Below are 20718 nucleotides of genomic sequence, written 5' to 3'. Positions count from 1 at the left end.
GTGACTGGAAGAAATGTATCCAATCCTTTCACCCTTGACTTGTTGTTGTTGTTATGTGCCGCCGAGTCGGCCCCAACTCATAGCGACCCCTCCTTGGGTTTCCGAGGCAGTATCACTACGGAAGTAGGATTGCCCAACCTTCCTTCCGAGGAGTGACTGGTGGGTTTGAACCTCCAGCCTTCTGGTTAGCAGGCAAGTGACTTAGCCATTATGCTACCAGAGCTCCTTCACCCTTGACTAGAAGGAGGGAATTGGACAAGTAAAGAAAGTGGGACCCAGAGTAGATGGAGGAACAAGGGTGGGAAAAGGAAGAGAACCGAAGTAATGCTGCATTTTGAAAAGCTGCAGTGAGAATGATGACCTTAGGCAGCTGGGAGAGGCTTAGAGAAAACCTGACAATGAGCTTGACAGCAGGTGAATGACTATCAGGCCATGGGGCCAAATCAAAGCAGCCATCAATTTTTAAAAATAAACATTTGGCCATCATGGAGCAGGGTCAAGAGGCCTAAGATTTGGTAATTTCAGCTCTCTGGGACTGTTTTCTTGCTGGCAAAAAAAAAAAAAAAAATGCTAGCTACTTCCTACCATCTGGAAAATTCAGACAGAAGATATGACTTGCCCAAAGTCACATAGCTAGAAAGTGACAGGCCAGCTAGCCCTGGGAATCTTCTCATCTGAAGTCCCCTGGAGGCTCAGGACTTTGGAGCAGAAATGGTGATTCTGGCCAGTGGCCCGCTCTGACCCCCAGGCACCCTCTTCCTGTGGATGTTCTGGCCAAGTTTCAACTCTGCGCTGCTGGACATTCCAAAAGAAAGGAACAACGCCGTGTTCAACACCCACTATGCTCTTGCGGTCAGTGCAGTGACAGCCATCTCGGTGTCGGCCTTGGCTCACCCCCGAGGAAAGATCAACATGGTAAGGAGGGAACTGGGGAGGCAGCCTTTGGGCAGCACTTAGGTCCTCTAGGCCAGACACACATACTCATGTCCCCATCCTCAGTGCCGGCCCCATGATTTGGGAAAGAGCTTGCTCCATGTCTGCAGTATCATGTGCAGCATCGGGGAGAGCACTGGGGTGTCATCATGGACACTGCAACTGAGGAGGCTGTGACGTAATCAAAGGCTCTCTTGGGAGTGATTAAATCATGAGCTTTGACATCAAACAGACCCAAATCCAAGCCCTGTGATTCTAGTTACTAAAACCAGCTATCGTGAGCAAGTCAGCAGGACAAAAATAATAATAATAATAATAATAAAACAATAGCATTAGTCACTCTCCTCCTTTCCTTCAAGAAATTTCAACAATGGAATTATCAGAATCAGAAGTAAATAAGTCTGTTACACTAGCTATGTAACCTTGGTCAAGCAACTTAAACTTTTTGAGCCTCATCTGTGAAGTGGGAATAAAAAGAAAATGCATGTAAAGTGCTTAATGTAGCATAAGTGCTAGGCAAATATTAGCTGCTATTATTAACAGAACTGGGGGACTTGTGTATGTAAGTTTTGTGGGAAGAGAAGGGTGAGAAGTTAGAACTGAAGACAAAACAGGTTCCCATGACAATTGGGGCATGAGGTCAGCCAGCCAGAGGTGGTGGGGGAAAGTCAAGGGGCAGGGGGCCTGGTGTGGACAGAGTGTGGTGATAGATGATAGCTTAATGGCATAAGCCCAGCATTGAAGGGAGATGGGGGTCCTCACAGGTGAGCTCCATGGTGATAGCATGTCTGGGAGTAGACAAAGTAGGAATATTCAGGGAGACAGGTGAGGGCCTTGGTCCTCAGGGAAGTTCAGCAGTTGGTTGGTTTTAGCTGCTGTCAAGTGGGTTCCAATTTATGGTGACTTATGTGTAAGAGAACCAAGTGTTGTACTGTCCTGGGCCATCCTCAGCATTGTTGCTATGTTTGAGCAACAATTGTTGCAGTCACGTGTCAGTCCATGTTATTGAGAGTCTCCCTCTTTTCTGCAGCTGGTCCCAGAGGCCAAAGTACCAACACCTCGTTAGAGTTGGGGGGAAGGGTAGAGTAAGAGCAAGACGAAGCCCCAGGTCTAGAGGAATGAAGGGCATGGCAGAGATGTGACCCAGGAACAAGGCCTAGCTTTTGGAACTAGGTCCAGTCATATGGAATGGTGTAGGCGTCAAGTAACCAATAATAGTAATAAAAAGCAATAACAATGGCTTATGTTTATTGAGCATTTACTCACGCTCAGTGCAAGGTACTAAGGGTCGTACATGTGGTAACTCATTTAATTCTTCCAATAACCCTATTGAGTAGGTATGCAAGCACTCTCCCATTTTCCTGGTGGAAAAATTGAGGCATCAGAGAGTTTAAGTGCCTAAGCATGAAGGATGGCAAGGATGCTGAGTAACGTACACTTTCAAGCTGATCCCTAAATGCTTACAAACCAGGGTAACTGCTCCCCAAGCCTGAGAATGGGGGTGAGATAAGCCCATTGATGAAGGTCTCAACCAAGGAGAAGGGATGGTTTCAGGATCAGTGAAGCAAAAAGGACATTATGGTTTTGCCTTGTTGTGAGCTTGCTGAGTACTGTGCACAAAAGGGTATCCTCTCTGTAACCCACTTCATTCACTCACAAGCTATTTCTTTACAGGTTCATATCCACAATGCTGTACTGGCAGGAGGTGTGGCTGTGGGTGCCCCATGTCACCTGATCCTTTCTCCTTGGCTGGCCATGATGTTGGGCCTTCTGGCTGGGCTGATCTCCATTGGAGGAGCCAAGTGCTTGCAAGTAAGTAGCTAGGCAACTGACATCCTCTGCTTTGGTTTAGACCAACAAGACCCTTGGGACCACTGTGGCCCATCCTGTGATGCTATGGGCTACACTGGGAATGTATTGGCACCTTCTCAGTTTGGCTTCAAAGCTGGGGTGAGTAATCTTCCTGAGTTGGGTGATGCATTTATTAGGATGCTGGGAGCAAGTCACAGAACCCACTCATGCTAACTCGGGCACAAGGAAGGGATTTGTTACAAACTTACTGAGTGTCACAGACCCCAAGGACAAGGAAGCTGCTGGGACCCAGGAATGGCCAGCACGAGGGACTGGAGTGTTGTGAGGAGCCTAAGAAATCCTTGCTCTACCTCTTTCTTTGCTTTTCTCTGAGTATCTGCTTCATTCTCACTCTTTTAGACCACATAGTGAAATCTCTTGGCCCCAACTCCTAAATTCTTTGGAGAAGGGGCTCATTGGCTTAACTTGGAGAATGTACCTACCCATGAGCCAATCATCTATGGCCAGGGCATGGACCACGTTTTACATGCATGGTTGTTGCCAATGAACCATGTGGATGGGGGTGGGAGGGGCAGCACCCAGAAAAAGGAATACTAGGCTGATAACCTACATCATGACCACTTCTGATTTCCTGCTTCTGAGTAAATGGATTTTTCTCCCTTCAGGACCCAACAAGTACTAATCATACCAGAATACTCCAACATTAGGTTAGGTTAACCAATTGGTTATAACACATTTTTAAGATGACTATTAAAGGACATGATAACAAATCTTCATGGGTTTGAAGGCTTGAGGAAGGAAAAAGGAGTAAATGTGTGAGTGGCACAAGAAGTTGTATTTGGATGAACAGTGAATGTTCAGGGAGGCAATTCCAACCCAAAGTAAGGAAGAAGTTAGCAACAGCTCAATTTGACCTAAGTCAGGGCAGTCGGCTTCTTGATTTTGGAATGGAAACCAAGGTGCTCTGGCTTTAAAAGCTTGATATGAAAGAAGCAAGTGCTTCACGGTAAAGAATGCATAACAAGTTATCAGCAAGCCTGGTATTCATCACTTTCCCTCTCTGTGTGTCACTTTCCTTGACTCTATCACTGAGGAGGACTATTCAAAGATGACTCATCCATTCATCTATCTTCATCTATCCATCAATCCATCCATCCATTCAACACATATGCTTTAACACTTATCCTGCTTCCTAAGCTCTAGTTTAATGAGGAAAATAAACACAACACAGTGTGATAACTGCTACAGGAGCACATCTAAGCTAGCCAGGGGCAGGTCATGAAATGCTCCCCAGAGCAGATGTCTCAGCTGAATGTTGGCAAATAAGTAGTATTAGCTAAGGAATTAGGAACAATATGTACAAAGACTCAATGGTGAGAAGAGCATTGAGTCCAATAGGAAACAGAAACAAGTTCTTATGGTGTAGGCGTAGTTTAGGGTGGAACATGGCAGAACCAGAACCTCAAAAGATGGGATGGCTCAGATGTATCTTTTGGGCTAGCTGACAGGCCTGGATTTTTATTCTGAAGACAATGAAATATCTAAGGAGGGATTTGTATTTGGTCCAAATTTAGCCTCCTCAGGGAAGCTAAATGGTGAGACTGAAGGACCTGAATTGGAAGTCTGGAGGTGTGGTCAAATTTTTTTTCTTTTGGCTTTTCCTCTAACCAGCCATATCACCTTTGGGATGATACTCAAGGCTGGGCCAGACCAGTGAGTCTCAACCAGGGGTACTTTAGCAATGTCTGGAGACATCTGGGTTGACATATCTGGCATCTAGAGGTAAAGACAAGGAATGCTGATAAACATCCTACAATGTACAAGGAAGCCCCTACAACAAAGAATTATCAGCCCAAAATGTCAGTGCATAGGCTAGACCTTTGCTACTCAAAGTGTGGTCTGTGAACCAGCAACACTGGCCTAATGTTAAAAATGTTAAAAATACAGAATCTGAGCCCCCATCCTAGATTCACAAAATATGACTCTGCATTTTAACAAGGTGATATGAGTACACATTCCAGTCTGAGAGTATCTCTTTAGGTGAACCCTAGTGCCCATCCCCCTTTGGTGGCCCTGGATGCCAAGGATCTGTGAAAAGAGTGGGTAGGGATTATCAGTTTCTCCTGAAGACCTGCTTATGATGCTATTTGTTCCCAGGTGTATTTCAACCCTGTGCTGGGGATTCATGACACCTGCGGTGTGCACTACACCTTCGGCTTGCCGGGTCTGCTTGGAGGGATCACCTACAATGTGCTGATGATGCTTCAGGCCTCCTGGACCAAGATTCCCATGTGGGTCACTTGGCTCATCCCTTTAACATCCCATCCAACTCAGGAAGAAATATGCCAGATCCTTTAGGTGGGGGGCATGCATTCAGTGCCAGTAGGTCCTCAGCCAACTGATTCAGAAATTCTTTCCAGTTCCTACCATGTGTAGAGTCATCACCTCTTTAGGCCACTTCTTCTTTCCAAAGGGGGAAGCTTAGATGCAGGGCAAAAGTAGACAGTTCTGAGGCCCATCAAAACACAGATAGAGAAGGTCAGTCAGGTCCAAGTCAGTTGAGTCCATTGTTTAACTGATTCTGGTTTAGGTCATACTTAAGAGTATGCTGTGGAGTCAGACTGGTCTTGAAACCTGGTTCCACCACTTACTAGTTGGGCAAGCTACTTAACTTGTCTGAGCCTCAGTTTCCCAATTGTAAATAAAGATAATGGTAGTACACTTCCTCATAGGGTGGTTGGGAAGAGTCATTTGTTGATTTTTTTTTAGCCACTACTTGATGGCAGACCCCCCCCCCCACGTGGTTTCAAGGAAAATGTTAAGCACAGTCCAATCCCATCATTTTACACCAAGGCCTAGGGAGAGAAGGGATTTGACTGAGATCTCACCAAGAGGAAGTGGCAGAGGGAGGATGGGAGCATGGGGCTCTGGACCTGAGTTAGGTACTGTGTCCCTCACACAGTGAATAGCAATGGTCAATGTGCCATACTAGGCATTACCTTCTGGATGTACCAAAAATCAAACCCAACCCACTGCCATCAAGTAAATTCTGACTCACAGCAACCCTTATTGGGTTTCTGAGGTGGTAAATCTTTACGGAAGTAGATTGCCCAGTCTTGCTTCTGCAGAGTAGCTGGTGGGTTTGAACTACCAACCTTCTGCTTAGCAGTCAGATATCTTAGTCACTGTGCTACCAGAGTTTCTTCTGGATATGTTGTTGTTGTTGTTATGTGCCGTCGATTCAGCCCCGACTCATAGCGACCCCTCCTTGGGTTTCCGAGGCAGTAATATAGCTTAGAAAAAATGAAAGAGTGACTTGGGTACACTACAGGGAGAGATGTTTCCAGATGAATTGATATACTTATAATGTTACTATAATCACTAGTTTCACTGACTATTGTCTAAGTGCTAGGCATGTGCTGAGAACATTACATGTATCATCTCATTCAATCCTTACAACCATCCTGTGAGGTAAGTCCCATCATACCCTAGAAATGATACCTAGGGGAAGTCATCTGCCCAAGATCACTTGGCTGGAAGCTGTCTGTAAAGGTGGGGAGTACCTGAAGTGCATGATGAGGAGCTCATAGTGTTTGGAGGCATCTCAGAGAAGTCATGGAGTGCTGGGGTCCTTTTGAGCTCATGAGTCCCTTGCAGCTCCAACATTTAAAAAACAAACAAACAAAAAAAGCACCAAACCCACTGCCAACAAGTCAGATCCAGCTCATAGTGACCCCTCCTTGGATTTCGGAGGTGGTATCACTATGGAAGTAGATTGCCCAACCTTCCTTCCGAGGAGTGGCAGGTGGGTTTAAACTGCCAGCCTTCTGGTTAGCAGTCAAATGCCTTAGGCACTATGCCACCATCCTAAGTTATAGGACTCATATCTGGGTGGGTAAAACACCCCTCCTTGACTTCTTGGCATGGACAAAGAGAATCCATTTGGAGTAAGGAGGCAAGGCCCCTAAGTATTGAGCTCCAGTAACATATCTGCCACTGTTATACTAGCCAGGTAAATCCTTTACTCTCCCTGGGCCTTGAGTCCTCCTCTCTGCAATAAGGGGTTGACCTAGCAAGGGTCCAAACTCAGATGTTTGCCAGGGCCAGATAGGAAAGGTGAAAAAAGAGGCCAGTGAGAAGAGACTGGGAAAACATGGGCAGTTGCTCCTCCGCTCCTGTGTGGGGACCCAGGCTCAATGTCACCACATCTAATGACATTTCAAGAGAATCCAGAAATCCAGAGTCATGCATGTCCTCTCCCAATCTCTAAACACTGGCCAAAAATAGAAAAATTTTTTAGAGCTACTGTATGGACCAAATTATGTTTGTGGGCTGCCAGCCTGTAACCTCTGGACCACCTACTTGTCAGGATCCCAAATTCTGTGATTCTCCCACAGCAGTGGCTCTCAAAAGCATTAGCATCACTTGGGAGTTTATTAGAAATGCAGGTCTTTGGGCTGCCCCTTCAAACGTACTCAATCAGAAATATGGGCCCAGCAGTCAGTTTTAACAAGCTTTCCAGGAGATACTCATGCTAGCTCAAGTTTAAGAACCACTGACCTGTAGCAAAAAAAGAAAAAATGTTGTCGACCAGTGTTGTGTTGGTAAATGACGAACAACCAGCTGTCCAGGGAAACAAAGTCCTAAGTTATAGCATTTGCTAATGTCCATGGTATAAATGCTCCCACTGTGGCTAATTTCAAGCTACCAACTTAACATCACTGAACACAGATTTAGGAAGGGGTGAACATAGCTCTCTGTAGCCTGTGTGAGCTGGCTCCAGCACATCTCTGCAACTCAGCTCTCATCAGGATGAATTAGCTGAGGACCAAAAAGTAGTTGGTCTCTCTCCTCTGCAATGACCTAGCAACAGGAAGGGTAGAGTGAGAGTGATGGTCTTTCTTGGGAAAAAGTCTTTGGTCTGATGGAAGGAAAGGGCACAAGCATCAGGGACAGATGGACCAAGGTCACACATAGGCATAGTACTTAAACTCTGTTTTTAAGTCTCAGTTTTCTATTTGTAAAATTGGAAAGTAAGATCTGTGTCACCAGGCTGTTGTGAGGATTTAGTAATATATCACAAAAGGCTGAGGGCAATAAATACCCAACACGTGGTTCCATTATGATTTGTTGATGCTTCTGCTTTCAAACAAGAGGGGTCTGGATATAATGGAAAGAATGGAGAGAATGGAGCTTGTAAGTCAATGGAATTTTCATTCATTCCACAAACGATATTTACCAATTTCCTATTTAGATAAACCTGCATAAGAGTGTGTTTCACAAATACTGCAGGTGTTACTTCTTTTCCAATTCTCAATCATTTGCTTCCATTAGAGAGAAAGTTTCCACTTGGTGCTGAGTGTCTGCACTCTTCTAACCAGTCACTGGTGAGTCGACCCTGACTCATGGAGACCCCATGCATGTCAGAGTAGAACTGTGTTCTGTAGGGTTTACAGTGGCTAATTTGTTACAAGCAGATCACCAGGCCTTTCTTTCAAGGCACCTCTGGGTAGACGTGAGTTTCCAACCTTTAACAGCTGAGCCCATTTGCTGTTGACTGCCTCCACCTTTCCAACTCTTGCTAATCTCCCTTTGACAGTAGCCGATGAGGCCTTTGGGCTGCCACATCTGGGAAGAATTTAGTGAAGTTTTGTTTTCATTATACCTCTTTTTCCAGTTACTTCCCCTTTCTCTTCCATTGATGCTAGTGACACAAAGTTTCCTTTTAAATATACTTATTTTTGTAAAAAGTCTACTTACAGAAAAATATTAAGTTAAAAAAAAAAAAGTATCCCTCATATGCAATTATGGACTAAAATGTTGAAATTTGGGAAACACCTGGTGGGGCTTTGCAGTTAGGCCTGATTTGAATCCGAGGCCCCACCAATTTCAAGCCACATGATCTTGGAACACTTGGTGCACTTTCCTAACCTTGGCTTTCTCATCTACGGAATAGGGACACAAATAGCTCGCATAGCAGGCTATTGAGAGGATTAAGGGATATGAGATGGTAGAGCTGACAGCCTGGGAAGTCTTAAAAATTAACTTGTTCTATGCAACTGCCCTAGGAGCTCTGGTAGCATAGTGGCTAAAGCACTTGACTGCTAACCAGAAGGCTGGCGGTTCAAACCCACCAGCCACTCCTCGGAAGGAAGGTTGGGCAATCCTACTTCCGTAGTGATACTGCCTCGGAAACCCAAGGAGGGGTCGCTATGAGTCGGGGCCGACTCGACGGCACATAACAACAACAACAACAATGCAACTGCCCATGGGCCTAGAATGGGGCTGGCAATGCTCAGGTGTATATTGGGCCCTAGGAAAACCACACCCAATATCTCAGGGTCCCCAATAGTTTCATGTTTGCAATGAAGCCCTGGGGTTGGCTTAAAGGAGAGAGGAAGAGGAAGAATTTTCAAGGAGCGTGGGAGGAAAACAGGGGAGATGTGTCTGATAGCCAAGTTTTGCCATCAGCTTTAATTTCCTAATGAGGAAATGGGAAGCTCTAAGAGGGTAGGTGACTTGTCCAGGATCACGTAGCTAGGAAGTGATGGAGCTAGAATATGAACTCAGGTTTTCTAACTCCTCATCTAGTTCATTTTCCATGGGAGCCGAGGATTAAAATAAGCCAAAGAAGATCCCAGACTCCCCCTTCCTCCCCTTTCCCTCCTACATGCTTTTTCAGGAAAATGACAGGGAGTGAGCCAGCTAGGGAATGTATACTTGTTCTCTGTATGGCCCTTCCTGATAACACCACTACTAACAATCACTCCAGCAGTTCTGTGTGTTCCAGATGACCTCTGCAGGCCGGTGCCAGAGTGTGACTGCCTCTGCTTTGTCTTTTCTAGGATCATCTACCAGATGCTCATCAACACTGGGGCACTCAGCTGGGCTGTGTCTATGGGTGTGGCATCTGGTCTCCTGACAGGTCAGTGTATGACACCCCTTCCTGCACCATGACCCAGGGCTCAGTGTCCTGGCCCAGAGTGCACCCTGCCCCGCGGTTGGAAGTATGCACACCCATCCTCTGCCCTGAGAACAGACCACCTCCAAACAAAAAACCAAACCCACTGCCATTGAGTTGATTCTAATTCATAGCCACTCTATAGGACAGAGTAGAACTACCCTATAGGGCTTCTGGGAGCTCTGGTAGCATAGTGGCTAAGACACTTGCCTGCTAACCAGACGGCTGGCGGTTCAAACCCACCAGCCACTCCTCAGAAGGAAGGTTGGGCAATCCTACTTCTGTAGTGATACTGCCTCGGAAACCCAAGGAGGGGTCGCTATGAGTTGGGTTTGACTTGACGGCACATAACAACAACAACAACAACATAGGGCTTCTAGGGCTGCAAATCTTTAAGAAAGCAGACCACCTCATCTTTCTCCTGTGGAGTGGCTGGTGAGTTCGAGCCACTGCCCTTTTAGTTAGCAGCCCAATGTTTTAACCACAGAACCACCAGCGCTCCTTCAGTCCTTTGTTGTTGTTGTTGTTGTTATGTGCCGTCGAGTCGGCCCCGACTCATAGCGACCCAAGTCCTTTAGCTCCAGCCAAATGAGGCAAAGGGCTCAACTTTTTGATGGGGGGGGAGTGGATTACAGACTCATATAAATTTCAAATTAGAAAGGTTCTCAGAGATAATCCGCTTCAGATGTGGACTCTCAAGTCCAGGGAAGGGAAGGGACTTTCCTGAGATTATAAGTAGGGATGAGGGGGTGAGGGTGACATTGTAGCCTCTTGAGCATAGAGCTGGCGATTTTACTCAGTTTTGTACAAAAGACCAAGGAACTCCTTATGCCAAAACCTACATTTTACTCCCTGAGGACACCCATAAAACGAGAAACCAATTGCCATCAAGTCCATTCTGACTAATGGTGACCCCACGAGTGTCAGAGTAGAACTGTGCTGCACAGGGTTTACAGGGGCTGAGTTTTCAGTAGATCACCAGGCCTTTCTTCTGAGGTGTCTCTGAGGGCATAGGACCTCCAGACTTCTGGTTCACAGTCAAGTCTGTTAACCATTTGTACTGCCAAGGGACTCCTAAGGACACCCATAATATTATTTTATTCAACAAATATTTACTTGGTATCTACTATGATCCAGACATTGTTCTAGGCACTGGGAACACAGCAGTGAACAAAGCAAATCCTCAATCTCATGGAGCTGACATTCTAGTGAGGGACACTGGTAATAAATAGACAAATAAATATATGTTTGGTCAGATACTGGTATTTTTCTAGGAAGAAAAATAAAGCAAAGCAAGGGAACATAGTCTGTATGTGGAGGTGACCCTTCTTCTGTTCCCTGCTGGGAAAGGTGTCAGATACGTGGTTTTTGTATACTGCTCAGTGTAATCTAAATCCTTTAGGGATCATTGTTCTTGCCAGTTCCTTTCAGAAGATGACTATAGAATTAATTAAGCTGGTCAAGGAAAGACAGTGTTTTAATTTGTCTCCTGGTTGTGGAAGATAAAGGATTTGTGCTGAGATATCATAGTTGACATATGATATTTTGATTAATCTTGAGGAAACAAATGCTGTGCTTCAAATGTTTTGATTATAAGTTTTTTATTATTATAAATTTAAACAGGTTTCCTTCTAAATCTCAAAATATGGAAAGGACCTCATGTAGCTAAGTATTTTGACGACCAAGCTTACTGGGAGGTAAGTTTTTTTTTTTTTTTTTTTAAAAAAAACCTATTACCATTATAGAATTTGAGTTCATGAACTTGAAAAGTTATCTAGTTATGTATGTGACCTTGGTGTTTATGAGATTCAAACAAAAATGAAGAGCATTGGGGAAGGAGTAAATCCATGTTTGTTGTGTGTGTGTCTTGGCCACAAGGTGGTTAATGATTACCATATTTTCCTGATGCCTGGAAGTCGTCAGAGTCAGAGATGGGACAACTGCCACTGACTGTGATTTCCACTCCCCCTATGGAGTCATCAAAGTGGGCAAATGGTTAGAAACAAAGGGAATATAGGAGCCAGAAGGAACCACAGAGGTCATCAAGTTCAACCCCTCATTTGACAGATGCTCAGAGTGGGAAAATGGCTTGTCCAAGATCTCACAGTGAGCGAGTCACAGAGCTGAGTCTCAAACACAGGTCTTGATAAGTTGTGACTAATGAACACAAGAAAACCTGTAGTATAGAAGTCTGGGGCCATTTAGCAGAGAGAAAGTGCTCTAACAACCTACCTGCTGCTCAGGGTCTCTGTGTTACATTGTACTGTTTGTCATCATGACAAACACTCCTCTGCCTCCTTTTTTCCCCTCTTCCTCCTATCTCCTTCCTCTCTTTCTTGTCCTCCTCTTCTGGCTTCAATGAGGTATAATTGTCATACAATAAATTGCACGACTTAAAGTGTACAGTTTGATATGTTTCAATATAGGTGGTGGTGGTGTTGTTATGTGCCATCGAGTTGGACCCGACTTATAAGGCCCCCTCCTTGGGTTTCCATGGCGGTATCACTACGGAAGTAGATTGCCCAACCTTCCTTCTGAGGAGTGGCTGGTGGGTTTGAACCACCAGCCTTCTGGATAGCAGTCAAGTGCCTTAGGCACTACGCTACTAGAGCTCCTCAGTAGAGGTGTACTCCTGTGAAAACATCACCACAATCAAGACAATAAGCATGTTCATCACCATCAAATGCTTCCTCCAGGCCCCTTTGAAACCCCTCCCTGCCTCCTCGTATCCCCACGCAAATGCTGAACTACTTTTTGTCACTAGTTTGCATTTTCTAGAATTTTATGTAAATGGAATCCTATACTATGTCTTTTTTTATCTGGCTTAACTCAGCATAATTATTCTGACATGCATCCCTGTTATTGCATATAACTTGCCTTGTCTTGCACCAGCTTCTCTCTAAAGCCTTAGCTCTTGGCTTCTCCTAACAGCCAGTCTCTCTCAGTACCCTACCACAGCCAAGTGTTGTTGCCCCTTTAGTAGAAGCAGGGTGATCTCATGAAGGGACTCTGAAAACTGGTTTCATTGATTCATTCATTCCACAAGCATTTGTTTGAGCAACTACTATAGACAGAGATACCACCAGCAGGATGAATACACAACTCAAAAAGTTGAGGTACAATAAGTCTTCGCTGAACAAATAAATCTGAAGAATCTTGCCGAACATTGCAGTAGCAGGTGAAGTAGAGGGAGTGTACACCTGGGGTGAGAAGACCTGGATTCCAGTCACCTTTCTGCAAGATCCTTGACCTCTCTTGTGGGTGAAATAAAAATAGTTATCATTGTTCTACCTCAAGGGGTTGCTTTAAAGATCAAATGGGGTAATGATGTCTAAACGATACTGTAAAATGTAAAGCACCACAGGAGTGCAGAAGTTTATTCCTAGGGCTCTAGCCAACCACAAGGAGCATTATAAGCTTAATGTTGTTGTTATGTACCTTTGAGTCGGACCGACTCATAGCGACCCCTCCTCCTTGGGTTTCCGAAGCAGTATCACTACAGAAGTAGATTGCCCCATCTTCCTTCTGAGGAGTGGCTAGTGGGTTTGAACCACCAGATTTCTGGTTAGCAGTCAAGTGCCTTAGCCACTACGCTACTAGAGCTCCCATAAGCTTAATAGTTATCACTTATTGTGGGCCTGCTGTTTCTGATTCTGTGCTAGACGCATTTCAGCATTATCTAATTTTATCCTCACAACCACCCTGCATGAAAGTAAGTATCCTCATCTTAAAGATGAGGAAATTGAGGCCTATAGAAATTAAGTAACTTGTCCAAAATTACAGAGCTAGTAAATGGAACAGGAGGGATTTGGATTGATGTTGGCTTGGCTCCAAAGACACAGCAGGTTTGTGTGCATGCGTTGTGGCAGTTACTGGAGAAGAGTTGGTTTCTACGACCCTAATATTTGGAATTATTTTCTTGCAGCTGAGTAAAACCATTTACTCAGCAGTATAGCACTTAACTGCTTGCATTTGAAAAGCCCAAAACCCACTAAAGAGGCAAGAATTCAAATTTGCAAAGCTGATTAAATCTAGGGGTGATTTTAAAAAATATATATAAACTATCCATTTTAAACTTTATTGAATCCCCTTATTCATAGAACCAGATTGCTAGGGTTAGAATAGACTAATTAAAGTGAGCTCAACTATTCCTTCACTGGTTGCTCAGAGTATGTACGCCGGGCATTTCCTGGAATGGAGCCCTCACCACTTGCTAAGGGCATCCATCTCTTCCTTAGATGGGTCTGTTAAAATTCACTCACTAATTCATCCCACAAAATGCATTAACTAATATGTGCCGGGCACTGTGCTAAGTGCTGGAGAGACAAAACTAAATAAAACCTAGTTCTAGGTCTCAAGGAGCTGGATACACTGATCCCCTATCTCCTTGTAGTTTATCATGATCCTAATCCACATACTAATTTATAAAAGTTCAGTTTACAACACTTTTGTGTGTGTGTGTGTCCTATGTCTTCACTAAAGGATTAAATTGCTTCCTTCATTTCACTTTACTGAACAGATTTTATTTCGTATTTTCCAAAACACAAGGACCCAGTGACATCACTTTTTTAAAATTAATTCTACAATTAACCTTTCTGAAATCAAGTGAGGAATTCTCCTGTGGGCAAGCCCCTGAGCTGGGCATTGTATAGCGTGCAAAGAAACTAGGGATTGAATGACTTAGGAGCACTGGATCCTTCCGTGTGCACAGCTCTACCTGTTCAGTGCTGTGTAAGTAATGCTGGCAGTAGCTGCTAGAATTCAGAGAGGTCATGCACAGCCTTGAGAAAATGGAACTTGGGAGTTGTGTTGGATTTAACTATGAGACAGGAAGTAAAAGATACTCTAAGCTGGGGGAAGGTTGTGAGCAAAAACAGCAGCAGCATAAAGCAACCTGGCTCAGTAGTTTGTGAAGAGCAGGCTGGAAGACAGGCTAAAGGCACTTGCATTCCCTCCTACAGACAACTGGAAGCTCCCAAAGGCTTGAGTAGGTGAACGATGCAGTAAAATGAGTGTTCTTAGAGTTACGGAGAATGATGGGATTAGGCATGTAGGATGGATTCTGAAATGCCTGCAATTTACTGAAGACCACTCACTGGCTTCTGAACAAATATTTGCCATTTAAGATTTTTTGCCAAAAAAGATAAACACCATCAGTTTTGGCACAAAACCACAACCAAATGTGTTGAGTACCTCTTGCTGTTTTATTAGACAAAGCTGTTAAAATCTGGCCTTGTCACATTGGTATCATCCCTGCCTCTGAATTAAAACAGATGCTCTAGGCACACAGGAGGTATCCAACCAATGCCTGTTCAACCAAAATGAGGAGCGCCAGCTCTGAAAATAAAGGAGCACAGATTGCGAGCTGCCACTGCCTCTTCCAGTCTCAGGGAGGTCCAGTGAAAAGAACACTGCCCTGAACTGAGCCCCCAGGCAGGTCATTTTACTTTCCTGCGACACAATTTCTGTATCTACAAAATGAGATCAAATTCCATATTCTAAGAGAGTGTGCTCTGGAGTCAGACAGATCTGGACTCTACCGCTTGCAGCTCTGTGACCTCTGAGCCTCAGACTCCCCAGCTCTGAAATGTGGATAATAGTAACACTCTCACTGGGTTGTTGAGGATTTAAGGAAATAGTATGTGTGAAATGCTAGCATACCGACTGGTCCATAGAAAACAGCCCATGTGTGTTAGCTGCTCTGGTATCCAGTTCTAGAATTTTGTGGTCCCAGGTTATTCAACGTGCAGGGATGCTGGGCGGCAGGCTGTGCTATGGTTCTACAGAAGCACTCAGGATAGATTCAGCTTGCAGAAGACTCAAAGGACAACTGAGCACTCTCTTCAAACACTTATAAGACTGTCATGTAGAAGAGGAAAAATATTTTCTGTTTCTCCAAAGAATTTAACTAGGCCCAATGGGCAGCACAGTATAAGTTTCTAACAGTTTGAACTGTCTGTAAAATGGATAAGCCACTGCATTTGAGAGTTAAGTTTCCTATAACTGGAGGCTTCAAACAGAACCTAGATGATTATTTATCAATGATCTTTGCAAAAGACTATAGGACATGAACTCCTCCAATTAGGATTTTATGAAAGAACTTCTAACTTCATTGTGGTAACATTTAAGTAACCCCAAATTTCAAAAGATCAAGCCAGAATCAATATGTATATAAATTTTAAGAGTATAAGGGTTCATCTGTAATGAAAATGTTTGCTTTATTTTACAGTTTCCTCATCTGGCTGCTGGATTTTAAACTCAGGTACCCAAGGAGAACAAGTCCTGTTTAAAAATAAGATAGCTTTCCTTTGCTGTTTCCCACATTTTTTTGTGCACCACTCATTATTGCAAGGCCTCATTATGTTCAGTGAAACAAGGTCAGAGATAGACTTGATATTGTAAATAAAAGACTAAAAACTTTAAGTTTTAAGTGGTCATTTAATAATGGTTTTAAATAAATGTTTTCCTTAAAGATGATGCTATAAATATTTTCTTGGGTGCGGACACATAATTAAGGTTTCAATTACATTTTATTTACAATTCTTTAGATTCTTTCTCCTGCTTATAGTGTGCACTACCCAGTTAACTCTTGTCTACATCAGCAGATAATACAAAATAGGGAAAAATTAAGAACTCACTGTCCTTGCAGACATTATGCTTTTATTCTAGGAGTTTTACAAGGTCATTCTTTCCCTGAGCACATTCTGAATTGCACTCGGAGAAAGATGTGGTCACTTGTGGGGTGGCAGATACACTCACTGCCTCAGCATTGAAAAACTCTATGACCCTGGAGAAACTACTTAGATTTCCATGGTCTGGATGGACTCTCTCACCTGTAAAAAGAGAGGGTAGACCTCAACCCCTAGCATTCCCTTCAATTCTCAGATTCATGGATCTAGAAATTCACCATGATTGATTTGCTGTAGGATGACAGCAACACAGTCATTTCTTTGAGTAGTGTCTTAAGGACCAGGCATTACTCAAAACATAGATACTGGCAGATAACAATGGCAGACATAGAAAAGAATACCAGAGATTTAAATCATATAAGCGATATTGTGTGTTTAATGAAGGGCTAAGTGTAGCAAGTTTTATGAAAGAAAACATTTCAAGCTGTAGTACTGAAGAATATTCATCCCACAATTAGTTAGTTCATTAAAAAAAAAAATTCCATTTTGCTAAGGTTGGAAGCCTGGGAGGGTAACAGAGTTCCTCTTAAGGAAAAGGCTGTAAGAATTACCAATAATGTTTATAACTGTAATTGACCTGGCAGGTCTAGCATGAGCTTAGTGGTTCAGTCTTCTAATCAGAGACAAAATGAAGCATGGAATCTAATTCTATTATTAGACCACCATCAACAATAACAACAACAAAGTCACTAAGTAAGGGACTGGAGTTAAGTCTCTCTCTTTTTTCTCTACCTTCAACGATCAATGGTGGATGTGAAATGACTGTCAGCGTCTCACCAGGACCAAGTACCCCAGCTGAGTTATACTCCCCACCCACCAGAATGAGCTGCACAGAAGAGATCCCCACTAAGGGACATGACAAGCCTGGCGGCCAGATCACAGGGCTTCTCCCTTCCGAGATGTCATTTCACTGCTTGGGAAGCCCTGAATAGATATTTACACTGAAATGTTTACAGAATTTTTGGTAAAAGTGTATAAGCCAAAACAAAGTAGAGTGAGAAAGAAATTTTAGAACAAGAAACCATTTACACTTCATTTAACACTGAAGATGCCACATTTAAATAAATACATTAAATCTTCAGAGTACTTTAATTGCTATTTTGGAGCTCTGATATGACAAATACTCATATAGATAATATCCATAATTTCTTTTGTAATTTATTTTTATTTTTACAAATTATACCATGATAAAATTTGATTAAAAAAATTACTCATGAAATATTTTCCTTTAATATTTTGTAAGTTAATCACGTGCAAACCACAACAGATTATTTTGTTGTTTAAATTGAAGTTCTCATGATTTTAGTCTTACACAACTTGAAGCCGAGACTACACTCAGAAATAAGTTTAGAAAATGGCATTATAAAAGATTGGGAGTGAAGAGTAAAAAAACCCACACAGGGCTGCTGTGCTATAGGAAGTATTCTCACTGCCACAAGTCTTCAGTGCGGCCAAATTTAAAAACCAGTCCTCTGTGAATAAAAGAAGAAATAGCGTGTCATTACCCAAGTTTGGGAAAAGAGTTATGAGGTTTTGAGAATGGTGGGAATCTAGCAACAAAGATTAATAGATGAGTTGCATGAAAAAAAATCATGGAACATATCAAAACAGAAACTGGTCATTCTAAGGTGATAAATTTTTCCATTATGCTCAGCTGTGCTATTGACCATCAGCTTCCCCACAACCACTTTTAACTTCTGAGTACTAGACACCCATGTAACTTTGAAAAAGTTAACCACTCTTTAGTATGTAACTATTACATGCCTGATATTATCAAATTCATTCAAAAACCCATGCTGCACATCTTGATGTGCCAGATGCTAGGGGTATTCCAATAAGTAAGATGCAGATCCTGCCCTCAAGTTGTTCCGTTCTAGATGACACAATGTGGTAACCATGAGGAGGAAAAAAGAGGTATATATACCAAATGTTAAGAAAGCACAGAAACACAGAATTAATTCTGCCTGGATGTGTTGGAGAGGAAACAGTGTGTCAAAGGGCAAAGCAGCATAAAACACTGTGGGGCCTTGGGAAAAGAAGAGTTTGTGTGTCAGGAACATGTCCTAAGAGGGTTTGCTGCAGTCTGCAGTTTAGGTGCAGAAGTGTCAGAAGTTGTCCCTCTTTAATCTAAGAGGGGCAAGAGGACACAAACAACAGGGGCAAGTCCAACCTGGCTGGATTCTAGTGTTTAAAAGAGATGAAAATAGAGAATGAAGGGTCAAGATTTGGGAGGACATCTGCCCAGGGGTGACAATTTGCTCACAGGGCCTTCAGTGCCTTAAATGAGTCAAGAGGGCAGGTACTAGCCTGTATGCTCTACAAAAGGGGGTAGGTTGGTATTCAGGCCCAGCCAATGAATGAAGTTAGACCACAGGAGATGCCTCCCCTATTTAAAACAAATGACCCCTCAGCCAACCGATGGTTGCCATGCAGGGTCCAGGGTTGTCAGATCTTCCAGTTTTTCAAGAAAAGCCAAAACATTTTCATGTAAAATCTCCTGGTTTTTAAATGCTGGTGCAAACAAACAATACTGTACAGAGTATATAAGAATGAATTGGGGGCAGATTTTGGCTTGATGGCTGACAGTTTTAGTTATCTCCTATAGTCAGCTCAGAGTTTTGAAAAATTTAAGAGGGAAATGACAGGATTAGAATAGGTTTTAGGAGGAAAACTGACAGCAAGAAAAATGAATCAGAAGGAGTATAAGACCAGAGGCAAAGGGAGGAAGCAGTGAGAAAGAGAACTGTCTAGGCAACAGGTGATGACGACTGAAACAAACAATGGAAGGGCAAACGAGAACAGGGTGAGGACAGCAAACAAGGTGAAGAGACAGATTTAACACGGCTTGGATGGGGGTGGGGTGGTGAGTGTGAGGGAGAAAACGAAGACAGGCTAGACATTTCAATTGCATATGGTGGTACTAATTTTGTCTTCTCTTCTGTTTCCCAATTACCAGTATACAGTCAAGGTTAAGTCCACAGTTGTTAATGATTAATTTTAAACTGTTTCATAAAGCTTTTATAAAGGTAAAAACTTGAGTGATTTTTTTAATGGGGAAAAAAAAATGCAACCAGGAAGTCATTTATACCCTGTTCTGGCTACCTAGTGCCGCTCTCTCAAGAAATATACCACAAATGGGATGGCCTTAACAAACAGGAGTTTATTCTTACAATTTGGAGCCTTTAAGTCCAAGTTCAAGTGCCAGGCTCTAGGGGCTGGGTGAAAGGCCCTCAACCTTGGGGTCCACCTCTGCCTCCTGCTTCTGGCCCACTGGAGCTAGAGGTGTTTCTTCACTCAGACAGCTGCTGGCTGCTGAGGCTGAAAAACCAAGATTGACAAGTAAAAAAGCACAGTCCCAACGTTACCAAACCACACAGCAGGCCATTAATTCAAGTCCATTTTAAGTACCAAGGTTGGCAGAGCACGACAGGCTGCGTAATAAGCGTGCCATAGGCTAGAGACCATTCTCAAAGCTTCTCCTTATATATAGGAAGCAGACCACATCCCAAAGGCAGCTACTCAGCTGCTTGTGGTAGATCCCACTATGGAGTTGATTGCCAGTCTCATCGTGGGGAATAACTACCACCAGCTGCCCAGCCACTTAACCAGGCCCAGCCAAGTTGACACACAAACATAACTACCCTCTTTTGGAAGTATATTAAATTCTCTTCACAAAAAAATTTAATAACCTCTAAAAAGTGATTCTATCTCTGCTTGCAGGGTTAATATCAGACTCACTGCTGCAAAAAGAAAAACCAAAGTTGGTTATTAAGGGCTTATCCTCTCCAGATAGCTTAATAGACAGGGTAACTGCAGAGTGTAAATCAACAGATCTGAACTGTAATCTGGAATTTCTTGGGCAAGAGCCAGTCAGTTCCTACTACACTGTCAGATGGTCCCCTTTGGTGTGTCTGTTTCAGATCACTGAAAAATAATTTCTAAGCTGCTGCCAGGTACAGTTCTGTTATAAATGAGAATGCTAACCAATCTGCTACAACCATTCTAATAAAAATATCAATTAGTTGAATTGAATTTCAATTTCCTTGTAGTATTCTTCACAAAACCAAATTTGTTTTAGATTTCATAGGTATAATAGTAACAAATGAGAAATTAACTAAACTTGGTGCACATAAAAGTATTCACTGTAACTATTTTGAGACAACAACATGTCAATGATCAGTTTCCAGTGTTTTGTGAAATATGATTCTCCTGTATGAATTTAAGTGTTTCTCCTCATTGGAAGAGAGAAAATTTTCCCACAAATTTTCTTTTCCCTTAGCAGGGATGGGAGGGCAAGGAAGAAAAAAAAATAGATTTAAGTGA

The 20718-nt window shown here is 43.0% G+C and overlaps 1 protein-coding gene across 1 annotated transcript in view; it reads left to right on the top strand.

Moving 5' to 3' along the window:
* Positions 1-15962, top strand: part of RHCE (Rh blood group CcEe antigens) — a 48753-nt gene extending 32791 nt beyond the window's left edge. The window contains exons 5-10 of the mRNA XM_007935741.1: positions 749-915; positions 2608-2745; positions 4903-5036; positions 9591-9670; positions 11330-11403; positions 15936-15962. Of these exons, the coding sequence (XP_007933932.1) occupies positions 749-915; positions 2608-2745; positions 4903-5036; positions 9591-9670; positions 11330-11403; positions 15936-15962 (620 nt within the window). The remainder of the gene's footprint in view (positions 1-748; positions 916-2607; positions 2746-4902; positions 5037-9590; positions 9671-11329; positions 11404-15935) is intronic.
* The last annotated feature ends 4756 nt before the right edge of the window (positions 15963-20718 follow it).

Source organism: Orycteropus afer, unplaced genomic scaffold (genome assembly GCF_000298275.1).
Source record: "Orycteropus afer afer isolate SDZICR_OR568_19922 unplaced genomic scaffold, OryAfe1.0 scaffold00031, whole genome shotgun sequence".
NCBI lineage: Eukaryota > Metazoa > Chordata > Mammalia > Tubulidentata > Orycteropodidae > Orycteropus > Orycteropus afer.
The sequence above is the reverse complement of the archived record's forward strand: the minus strand, read 5'-3'. Positions and strand labels throughout refer to the sequence as shown.